General features: G+C 39.2%; 2 protein-coding genes across 5 annotated transcripts in view; one reads left to right on the forward strand and one right to left on the reverse strand.

Annotated features, from left to right (window-relative positions):
- The first annotated feature begins 1,398 nt into the window (after window positions 1–1,398).
- LOC112149939 (heat shock protein beta-7) lies at window positions 1,399–5,793 on the forward strand. The gene is made up of 3 exons (XM_024277949.2): window positions 1,399–1,720; window positions 3,739–3,899; window positions 4,838–5,793. The coding sequence occupies exons 1-3, from the start codon at window positions 1,510–1,512 to the stop codon at window positions 5,027–5,029; spliced, it is 564 nt and encodes a 187-aa protein (XP_024133717.1). The 5' UTR covers window positions 1,399–1,509; the 3' UTR covers window positions 5,030–5,793.
- A 3,563-nt stretch (window positions 5,794–9,356) lies between these two features.
- The window catches only part of clcn2b (chloride channel, voltage-sensitive 2b), a 114,095-nt gene continuing 111,146 nt past the window's right edge, over window positions 9,357–12,305 (reverse strand). For all 4 annotated transcript variants that reach the window (XM_036214752.1, XM_036214751.1, XM_024277020.2 and 1 more), the window contains one exon: window positions 9,357–11,764. In XM_036214752.1, coding sequence (XP_036070645.1) covers window positions 11,570–11,764 — 195 coding nt within the window. In that variant the 3' untranslated portion in view covers window positions 9,357–11,569. The remainder of the gene's footprint in view (window positions 11,765–12,305) is intronic.

Consider the following 12,305-nt stretch of genomic DNA (forward strand, 5'->3'; position numbering starts at 1 on the left):
TTAAGCTTTCTGAGGTTTAATTGAAGCTTTCTGCATGAGAACTGGGCCAGCTGTTTAACACAAATGAACACTGCCACACGGATGAACACAGTTTGAGACAACCTCAGTGTTTTGACTTTGATCTTGCTATGAATGATGCTGGCAAACTGAAATACTGCTGAATGTGATGTTCCACATCCTGCATGAAACCACAGTACTCTAATCTCAACAAGTTTGTTGTGTGACTCAATCATCACAACAATCAACAACTATCGTCACAACGATTCTTCTATCTAGATTTCCTGCTCTGGCCTGTGGGGGTCATGATGTTGCTGGAGCTTATCTGAGCTAGGGGTGTTAAACTCATTTACACAGGGGGCCAAAATCCAAAACACACCTTAGGTCATGGGCTGAACATTTATTAAACATAGTAAAACTAAAATTTTAAAACTTTCAAAATGTAACTTTACAATAATACTATGAATAAAAACAGGGAGGAACATTATTCAAGAATAAATCAGCTTAAGCCTAAAATAATATTTACCCAATTACTCAGTGGCCTGGATCCCACCCCCGGGCCTTGACTTTGTTATTAGAATATGAAAAGGTAGACACACGCACGTGCACTCACTATGACACACATTCTGGTTTTTATACTTTATGGGGACTGAGGATTTTCTCCATCACTTTTGGGGACTACCCTTTCTCAAAGGTTTAGAGGTCTGACAAAAAAAGATCAGTAAAATTCCCCGTTCACACAGAAAGCTCAAATACACCTTGAAATTCTAACACGCATATATGCACACATAAACACAAATATACCTGCACACACAGATAGAGACACAAACATTAATACTCATGCACACTGACAAACACACAATCATGCAGACACACATTTGATTTGAGCCCTTTCTCTGTGGGGAGACAGTTCTAACAACTACACCTCCTGAAAACAATGAAAATGAGAAAACATTTTGAGTTTGTTGAAATAAATTCATATTGGTTTTAGCCAGAGAATGAAAAAAAGTGATCAGCTGATTAGCAAAAGAACCACTTTGTCTGCACCTTTGGTAATGTTTCAGTTGGGTTGCATGGTCAGGATAATAGCAATACTTTATTCATCCCAGGCTGGGAAATAACCTGACTGTTCAAGTACTTTCTATTTCTGTCTGCATCTGTGCGGCCTACTCTTTGTTATCTGTTGTGTGTATTTGTGTGTGAGTGTGAATAGGAAGGCGTCTCGACTTACTATCAGTTTGTCCGTTACCCTCTTGGCTCTTGTCGTTAGACAAACTACCATCTAAGGCTAAAAGCGTCCTCAGATCCAGAATGGTCCACGCTAAACCCCGGGCTGAAGAATGTGCAGGAATGCATAAAAGCAGCCGGGATGGCAGGAGGAGGTCCAGCCGTACTCACAGTCAGCTCAAAGCTGATTCTCTCCATTTAGAGTCAACTTGGATTCAAGGAAAAGTTCTGCACTTTTTCAGCTTCACACTAGTTTCAAGACTAAAACATTTCTGTGGTTCAGCGATGTCTTCCGTGACCTCCTCTTACCGCTCCTCGTCTCGCTACAGCACCTCCAGCACCTATCGATCAAAGGGATCGCTGAGCGGATCCACAGATTCCCTGGATGTTCTGTTGGAGCCTTTCCTGGACTCTTCTAACTGCTCCAGCCTGTTTGGAGATGACAGCAGCCTGACCCCCTTCAGTCGGCACAGGAGTTCATCCTGTGAACATGGAGGTGAGGGATCAGCTTGTTTACCATTATCATGGTTACTAAAACTCCTTTATTTATTTGTCCTGAGCTAAAACAACAGGCAAGAAATATAAAAAATAGAAAACCTTTGATAGCAGTATGAGAGAATGTTAACCATATCTGTGTCATCAAAGACATAAAGTAGCAATAACCTCAAACATCTAAATACTGTGTTCATGAAGGACAAACCAAGTTTTCTACATATTTAGATGCCAAAAAAGGAAGCCACACAATAAACCAAATAATAAAAAAGAGCATTTGACAGATGCTATCTTGACACACAGAGCTTCAGACACAAAGCGGAACCACAAAGCCACACTTAGATATATCAAAATCCAAACACTACCTGAACTGAGGCTGTGAACAAATTCAAACAGAACCCAAACAAATCTTGGACTGCAGAAAATTTTACCCACCAATTAGAATAAAGCTGAAATTTTGATGCTCTGTCTTGAGACAAACAGCTGTCCATATGACATAAACAGCATCCATTCCAGTTCAAATGTGGCTGTAACTTTAGATTCAGAGCTCTTTGTTATTCCTCACATCAAATATGGAAAAACAGTTTTATTTTCCTGAAGACCTCAGAGTTTCTTCATTGAGATATTATGATATTCTTCTGTTCCAGTGCATGATTGTTGTCCTGCTCCTTCTTCTGGTCTTCACTAAAGTATTTCACGACCTCCATGGGTACTAACGAGGACCAGAGGGCGGGTTCCCGTTAACACTGTTCTACTATGTTGTCTCCCTGTTTGATTCAGGGTTGATTTCAAGATTCTCAGTTCTGGTTTTAGGTGTTTTGTGAGCACACTTGTTCTTATGAGACAAGATGAAACTAACTCGACTCACAACAGCGTAAACCCACTGCACATTCTCTCAACAATCCAATTGACATAAAATACATAAAATAATAAAAAATCATAAGATTCAAGGCAAAAGCTATAAAAGACAAATATATAAAAGAGATTAATATTGCAGGTAAATTCTGAGAATTTGACCAAAAAGCTTAGTTGAGCATTCCACATGAATGTCACATGTCAAAGACACGGTTAAGCATAGTGCTGGGCGCATCAATCTAAAATATTGATAGTTTTGAATGATGGCATCTGATAATTACCGACCCGCAGATATAGCCATTTTCACTCTTGTTTGAAACTTTTCTGTCTCTACAAAAAGGACCCAGCTAAGTCACAGCCTCACCACTCTCACCAGTCCTGAGGGATCTCAGCAGTGTCAGTGCAGGCAGAGAGATTGTTTTTTTCCAGGGCAGTGGAGTTGGTTAGTCAGAAACGAAGTTCATAAAACCAAAAAATGTTGACATGATTCTGTTCCTGGACAAAAACCTCTGATTGTTGTTTACAAGTTATTCATATTTTCACCTGTTTCAACTGTTGTAATTAAACACTGAGTTTTTTACTCATTACTGTTCACCTGTTTTTATTGTTTTAGTTAAAGGCTAAGATGTTACAAATTATTTATATTTCTACCAGTTTTTTTTTAATTGTTAAACATTTTAATTTGTTTTTGTATCAAAGTTGCCAGTTTCTTTTAGTTTGTTGACTGATTTGCCTTCATTTATTCACTTTTTATTTGGTTTCAAGATGTTTATTTTTTTATAAACTATTTTCCATTTAATTTAAACAAAAAAAAACATTTAAAGTGATTAAAAACAATTGAAACTTTGAGGTTTACATCACATCAACCACATTTATTAAAAAAATGGTGTTGATATCTGCACTATTGACAGGTTTTGGATCAGAATCCGATCGATACCCAAACGCTCAGCATCATCCAGCCAAAATGCGTAATGTCAATTCACATGTGGAACAATCATAACAAAAATTCTCCTCCACAGATCTGAGTAAAAAAATGTCCATAAAGTCATATTCATGTTTTTTTTTCTTGTTTTCATGACGGCTAAGTGTTTCTAAAATAAATTCTTTCTGCTCTGCATGTTCTGCAGTTACCATTCTTCAGATGTTCTGTTTTTTCTTTCTCCACAGCTCCTGCAGGTGGCGCTGTGACAGGACTGCAAACTGGAGCATGCAGTGGGGTGCGATGTGTAGGGGATACTTATTACATTTCTGCTGATGTCAGCCAGTTTGAGCCGCAGGATATTGTAGTGATGGCCTACAATCAAAGCGTTGTCATTCAAGCCCAAAAGGTGAGTGATGACGACAACCCAGACTGAATGAAACCAGACTGAATGAACCCAGACTGAATGAACCCAGACTGAATGAACCCAGGCGGGTTTCCATTTCTATATATGAACACATCTAATTGCTTGGACTGACCAACTCTCTTTAAAACTAAGTCTTTGTTTCATGGTCGCTTTCTCTGAGGCTGATTATCCAAATGAGACAAAGTCTCCGAGTGTCAGATGAGTGTAAACTCTAGGACGTTTGTGGACTTTATGTGCCTTTTAAATTGGTGCAGACCATCACACTTATGATTTTGCCTTCAGAAATAAAACATGAGTTCACTTCAGTGCTCCAGATTCAAACTGAGATTCTATGTGTAATTCTGCAGTTCGGTTTAGTTTTACATTTATATAAAAGAGTGTTCTGTAAGAAAGTGCAGAGAAAGTCTAACATTAGTGACCAACAGTCATGAAGACATTGATGCCTCCAGCTGAGATAGCTCCTTCAGTTTTCATTTTTATGATCAATAATTCAAATATAATAAATATTCCAGTTTTAAAGTCCCGATGTGTCATATCCTCCACATGAATCCTGTCAGCTGATCGCCTGCAGTCAGTTTGAACTCCAAACTTTCCCAGCATCACATGTGATGTGAAGAGGTTTTATCTGCAGCCGTGCAGAGGGTTGTTCACAAAAATATGTTTTTAAGGGCTGGACCAGTAAAATAGGGTCTCCAGAATGTTCCTTCTCACTCGTTCAGTGATGATCCCTTTCCTTCACCGGCCGTCATCTCTGTTTTCATCTCTCCCTCGGCCTTGTTGCTCTTCTCACATTTACCTCGTATTCTCCTGAGATCTCTGGCCTTTCTTCTTATTACCTTTCATTCCTGCAGTTTAACCCCTCTCTTTTTTAGGAGTGACCATCTCCTTTTCTCCTTTTTATCTCCATCTCTGTCCTTCAGGTTTTGGAGGATGGAAGTGTGAGCGACACGTTTAGCCACAAGTCCCAGCTTCCTAAAGACATGGATCCTCTGTCAGTCAGTGGGACTCTACAGCCTGATGGAACGCTGTTGGTGAGCACTCGCAGGACTACGGGCCTGACTGGACTGGAACCTCCAGACGTCCTGACCCACTGCAGCCATGCTCAGCTTTGATTTATGACTTTGGAAACTTCTCAGCCATTATTTTCTGAGCCATCATCTTTTTTATTTCTGTCTGATTTCTTTATTCCTGGTTCTTAACTTAAAAAAAATCTGTGTAAATGATTAAAATAAATCCTTTTTTGACTTCAAGTGTTTGAGGTTTTTATTAAATCTAGTTGCTAATTTGGCTTATATAATATTCAGGGGCGGATTTACCATAAGGCAAAGGTAGGCAATTGCCTTGGGCCCCCAACACCTTGGGGGCTATGAATACTTTATAAAAATGTCTAAAATAGTTTCTACACCTATAATTATCTAATTGTGTCACAAAAAAATCAAATTACTGAAATGGCATGAGACTCATGTGAAAGTGCTTCGTTCTCCCTATCCCTTCTGCAGCAATGGAATATTCCATCAACATAACAGCAAGCTAGCAGGCCGAGAAAGACTTTTCAGGGATAAAAACAAAACAAAATCAAAACAGTAAGAATAAATGTTGAAGAAAAAAGCCAAAGAGAAAGCAAGAAATTTGCTGTGGCACTTCCAGAAGTGCAGGAAGACATAAGAAAAGGAACAACAGAATTATAAAGATAGGGGAGAAAAATCTAATTTGGTAGTGAAAATAGTTGTAACATTATAAAACAAAGTCCAAAATATTCAAGAAAAAAAAGATTATGAAAAAAGTTGATTTTTTTTTACTATAATATAGTCATAAAATTAAATGGAAAATTGCCCACATTTTACGTAAATAAAGCTGTAAAATTTATTAGGAAAAAAAATTCTGAATTTCATGAGAAGAAAGGCGCCAAGTTAAAAAAAAAATTCAAAATTTTACAACAAAAATGTAATTTATTAAATCAAAAATTATTTTTTTGCAATAAAGACATCAAACATTACCTGTTTAACTTATGTTGCAGACAATTAAAAGAAATGCAACTTTTAATTCACAATTTTAAGATTTTGTTCTTGTGAAAAGTTTACTTTCTCATAATTTAATGACTTTATTCTCATATATGTATTTATTTTTCTTTCATGGCGGCCCTAAGAAAAGTTCACTCCATAGTGAACTATTCTCTTTCATCATTTCTGTTTTTTTTTTGTTGTTGTTTCTTTTGTGTTAAAACCTAACTAAAATAATTAACAAGACAATCTGACAAACTGAGCTCAACCGTAAATGGATGAAGCACTTCCAAACAAACACTCAAGTAACCACATAACCAAAAATGACTCCAAACTCCAACAAGACTGGAATTTGGGACCAAAAAAAGAGCTTTAGACAGAAGGAAGTCTGCACACTTCAATGAATGGAGGCAACTTTGGAAAATAAAAACCCAAATATGTGAGATCCAAACATCATGTTTCCAACAGCAATTCTGATTTTACCATCACATGATAAGAACTCAAATGCCTGCTTTTCCACTGCATTGCTGAAAGAGAAAATATATATATATTTTTATTCCCGTTTTACTCTTTTTATTTCTAAACAGAACAGATGCACAATTGTTTTTGTGTCCCTGTATTTGCTAATAGTCTACAAGTGAAGCAGCTTTCTGCTCTGAGTGAAATAACCTTCCTCAGATGGGGAGCAGCGTCAGCACAGACTGCAGCAAGAAACTGCTTTTAAGCTCATGCATTAGAGAAAATACACGTGTAATGTGCATCACTTCTCCTGTCTGATTATGACCATTTGGTTTGTGCTTGCAGAGCTCTTTCATAAGGAAAGAGAACCAAGATACAAAATCCTTGTGTTTTTATTAATGGTTTCATGTTAATCAGCTCTAATTTTCATATATTTCGGGGGGTGTTTTTTTGTTTTTTAATAGGGAATCAGAGCTTAAAACTTAAATTTGCCCTTCCCAATTGCTGTTATTGCACATCATTGAGTTAGCAACGTCAGACCTTATTCCATCGTGTATATAGTCTGGGAGCTTGAGGGTCCAGCTCAGAATCTTAGCTGCTAATAGCACTGCGCTTTTCTGGACAGAGATGTCTGAGGTCTTTCCAGGGATCTGCTGTAGCTGTAGCCACTCCTCCAGTTTGGAGGTTACAGCCCCATGTCTTTTAATTACTAGTTCCTCTCTGAGTCCCTGGTATTTCTCCAGTTTCTCATGTTCCTTCTTTTTGATGTTACCATTACTTACCATATCCACCACAAACGTTTTCCGAGTTTAGACAAATGAAGTGTGCCAAGTCTGAGGAAGATTAGCTTGAATTGATAAATGTTTAGCAGAATGTGGTGGAACAAGTGTTCTCTGTGGGGGAAAATCAATACATCAAAACAACAAACCTCTCCTCCTTAAATTAGAATGAGGATTCTTTTATCTGATGTTTATGGAACTGAGTTCAAGAAGAGCAGCATCAGAAACTGATGTAAACTTTGAGATAAAGGTGCTCTCAGCTCTAACAATCCTGGTTTAAGACAAACTCTGAAGTCTGACATTTTGGTTCTAATATAATGTCATTACCTTGTAAAACCATAAATATTTTTCTCATGCTAAACTTTTGTTCCCAGGTTGAAGTTTCACCCTCTCCAGTCTCCACAGACTTTTTACATTTCCTCTAGTTTAGATATTAAAAGAATATCCCTGCTGCTATAACAATTTATAATATTTCTTAGGAAGCATTTAAAGTATTTATTTTATTTTTTACTTATTTTGTGTATTGCTGAGTGATGGGCACTGGACAACCAGATTTCCCTGGATAGGGATGAATAAAGTTCTATGTATCCATCGGTCTCCACACATCACATATCAAGCAGGTGAACAAGAAGGATGGACATCTTCATACTCCATTTAAATGGGCTTTATAGGTTGCAAGTGGTGTCCGAAATATATTTTTTTTAAATCCTCCCATTCAAGCAGAGGGATACAGACCCCTCCCCCGCTAGAGGGTTCCGCGTTACGCTGTGCCGCGGAGAAGCGAACTTCTTCATGTTGGTGCGATCTAAAGCACTCAAGTTTAAATTTAAATGTAAGTAATGATTTTTTTGTCGTAGTATGACCTTTTTTAAGTTATAAAACCGCTGTTGTTATGTATATTGGAGTACTGGAAGCTCCGCGCTAAAGCTAACTGTGAACGAAAGTGACGTCCAAAATTGGAGACACTATTTTTCCATAACTCTCCGTTTGGAGGGATACATGTAGGAGTAGGCCTACGTTTTATCATAACTATTGTTATATCCTAAACATGGAGATCAAAAGTAATCTGCAGGAATGTGTAGTTTCTCACATAAAAAGGAAAATGAAAATGTCTCAGTTCGACGTTAGACACCCGTAGATATATTTATTTTTAATGAGAAGACAGTGGCTAAAGGAAAAAGAAATGTGTTAATAAAGTTTGGCTGAAAGCAGATGGGACAGAAGACCTCCTTTTTGTTTGGAACAAACCGAGCCTTTCGCTCTGTGAAGCGTAAAAAGACCTTTGGGACAAAATGAACTAATCTGGAGGTGTTGTGGCTCCGCTGTGCGAGCTTCTCCTCAGGGAACGCCATCAGAGGCAAAAACAGAACTGCGGGGGCTTCAGGGAAAATTGAAATAAAGACAAGCATTTTTCACACAAAATAGCTGTTAAAATCCTTTTTTCTTAATCTCTGATGTATAAACACACTGGGAGTTTTTGGGACGGGTTTTGTTTAGCTCTAAGGTTTTGGCCCTCAGGGATTGCCGTAGAGTTTGGTCTAAAGAGAGTGGATAAATGATTCCCTTCAACAGCGGATGCTGGGATTAGGAAATCTGATTAATTAAATGGAGTCAGGGCTAGAACAGGGAAAAAGAGGCTCGTTTGAGAAATGTCCATCATGTCCATAATGAAGGAGGACACCTCCTCCTATCATGAATCACTGTCTGAATGTTGGCGTTTAGGAAACCATCCTCCTTATTGTTCCTACTTTTTACCATTTGAACAAAAATAAGGTCATTTATTAAAACAGCATTACAAAGTGAGATGAACAACTCTACGGGACAAAAAGATTCCTCACAAGCAGATCATCAATAACAGCAAAAATACAGAAGTTTTGTTGTGATGAAGACGCATCGTCCTCGCTCGGTTTCTGTCTGGCAGCAAATGAGATGAAACATCTGCAGCAACGGGAGCAGAAGAAAAATGAAAAATCGATGGAGACGAACAGAACCGAATCAGCACATCCACGTTTGGTCTCCAGGGCAATCAGACGAGCTGGTTTCCATAGAGACAGAGGCCCGCTGCTGCACAACATCATCCACGCCAATTACATATGTGCGTATAAAAGCGGCTCTACTTCACACGACCGCCGATTCCTCCTTCATTCTGAAGACATCTCAACTGTTTCATCTGATTTGGGATCCGAGAGAAAACACAAGCCTTGTTTTTAAAAACACATTTATATTAGTAGAAATGTTTTAGACAGCATATTAAATATACACATAAAAATTATACACAGCATGAAAATCAAGTTTAAATCATCAGATGTGACATAAATAACAAATTTTACAAAAAAAAGCCCAAGTCTCTTTCAGAAAGAGAGCACTTCATAATTAAAGATAAGACATTAAATTATGATTCCTGGAATGATATTAAATATATTAATATGTACTTTATTTTGAACCTCATCTCAGTTCAAACTCGATGAATAAAGCTGTTTGGAAATGTAGGCACAAGATGGCCAACCTGCGTGGACGGCGTTCACTCTTCACTTCTGTTTCGGCGCACTTTATAAAACAAAGGCCCCATGCAGACCGTCATGCAAAGCCATGCTGCTCTTTCTACAGCCATAACTGGGAAAACGAGATCCTTCCTACCAGAATGGAATGCTCTGCACACAGAACTGGAAGTGTTCTGCAGGAAGGGGCCGGGAATGCATCAAAAACAACAAAAGTTGTCCCACCAGGGACACATTCTGTGCATTAAAGGGGACCAAGGTGCACTTTAAACAACATTTTTTTAAAGACTACCTTCAAAATGTTTCACAGGCCTGAAAAACTAAAAGTAAGTAAGACAAAAAAATTGATCAGCATTTCTTTCCTTGATAGACTCAATTTGTAAAAGAAAAGATAAAAATCTGCACTGAACCACCTTGGACAAAACAAAAAACTAAAATCTCTGCCAAGATTATGTAAAAATATATATCGATTGATTTTCTATTTATGTTTTGTTAGAGAGTTGTCAGGTGGAAGTGAGCTGATCAACAGTGAAATGCTGGTCTGTTAGAGGACATTTATGCAATGTTTGTTTCTGAATTAAGTTTGTTAAATGAGGGGAAAAGAAATAAAGAAAGGAGGAAGGAAAACAGATCAATGCTTTTCTGTCAATGAACAGAGCGCGTGGAGCATTATGGGAGACATGAATTATTAAACGCCAACTATGCCGTGTTATTGGTCACGTCAGGAAACAGAATCTGCATGGATGTTAAAGCCTCCAGGACCAGAGGAACTGCTGATGCTGCAGTGATTTATCCATGCAAATCTGTCACATTTCCTATTATTATTATGCGTAAATTATCCTATAAGAAACCACATCTACACACAGTCCAATCAGCGCTGGATTATGGATCTCCATGATTGATTTCCTGAGCATCCCTTCACTGATCTGCTCACAGGTTTAGCTCCCGATGTCAGCGGAGCTGCATCTGTTTGGCTGCGACACACTAATGAACGTGAGATCAAAGGCTGACGCCTGAGAGAACCCAGAGCAGCTGGTTAGGTAATGACATCTCCATTCTTTCACCCATCCATTTACTCCTTTGCTCTTTCTGCTTCCTTCCTGCCCCCCCCTCCCCTCCACCATCCGCCTCAACCTTGTCTGGACTGCTGATTAAGAGCTATGTTTAGATGAGGAGAAAACCTCCTCTTTTGGAGTGCATCACTGCAGGCGGTTTGTGTGCCTCCGCCTCGTAGAAAAGGCTGCAGTGGTTTGAAATGGAGGCGAGAGCCTACAGCTTGCATAGGTTAGAATCTTTAACCTGAACATGAAGACTTGCAGAGAGAAGGATGAACATGTGCGCAAAAGCCTCCAGTCACCTTCATGATTTTTAGCTGGAGACCATTTTTAGTGGAGCACCTGATCAAACAAAAGCTGAAATGAAATCCTAAAGCCAGTGAAACAAACTCCTATGACGTCACGCTCCTGTCTTCATCCACATTCACATTCACACATTCATAAATTACAGTGTTCTTCCTTGTCAAAACCTCTGAATTTCATTGCTTAAGTGGAAGACTCAGTCAAAAGAGAATTTTTGCAGATCCAAAGTTTGATCACGTCCCTAAGAAAACAAAAAAAAAATTGACAAAAAAAAATCCCTTTTTAAAATTATCCCCCAAAATCCCAGCTTTGGACCCAAAGGTAAACGGAGAGCAGGGTGGGCGGGGCAACGCGGCCCCCTCATCCTAGGGAGTGTGGGGCTGGGTCAGTGCAAGACTCCCGAACAAGGAGGTGCTGGAGGAGGAGCAGATGAGGAGAGGAAACCATCTCCACGATTAAATATCGATCCTTAAGCCCTGAGGATTTTTGGGTGGCGTGGCTTTGGAGATGAAAGGCCACCTCCTGCGTGTCCTCCACCCGCTCCTCTTCCACCGCCCCTCACTGTGACTTCTCGTCGGACTCTGACGGGGTTTGTTCTCGCGGCAGCGACATGCTCTTGTTGCGGTCCCACAGCTTGTGGAGCTCCGTGGCCTCGTTCTCACTGCTGCTGGTGCCGCTGTCCCTGAAGCTGGCCAGAGGAGGCCGTACCTTCACGCCCTTCACCGTGACCGAGCCCTCGATGGCTTTACGGAGCTGCAGGAGGGCGAGAGAGACGACGAGTTAGACACCTCTGCCCATTTGGCCATTCTGCTCATCAGTGGTTATAAACAGGTCAAGAAACAGTAAAGCCTGAATAAATACACTGTTAAAGTACCAGATCTGTATGAGAAGTTGAACAATTCTCATATTTACTGTTATGTTTTTGTTGTATCTTGTAGAATCTGCATCCTAAATGTTCTGTTGGGTTGTAAGCTTTTTATATAGTTTTGTACCATATAATAGCCAGACCTTTACGCTCATCTGGATCAGTTTCTATGCTCCACATCAGTGTTCCTCAACCTTTTTCAGGCCACGGACCGGTTTAATTTCAGAAAATATTTATATGGACTGGCCTGTACGAGGCTGAAGTAGGTGTCTGATTTTTTTATGGGGAAAAAAAAGTGTTTTATCTGGTTTCTCTTAACTTTTGTGGGTAAAGTTTATCTTAATTGATGCTTTAAACTTTATTTGTAGACTAGATTTCATGTAGGCACCATTACAATGTGCACATATTTTCTCTTAATCAATAACTGTC

Source organism: Oryzias melastigma, linkage group LG13 (genome assembly GCF_002922805.2).
Source record: "Oryzias melastigma strain HK-1 linkage group LG13, ASM292280v2, whole genome shotgun sequence".
In the NCBI taxonomy this organism is placed as follows: Eukaryota; Metazoa; Chordata; class Actinopteri; order Beloniformes; family Adrianichthyidae; genus Oryzias; species Oryzias melastigma.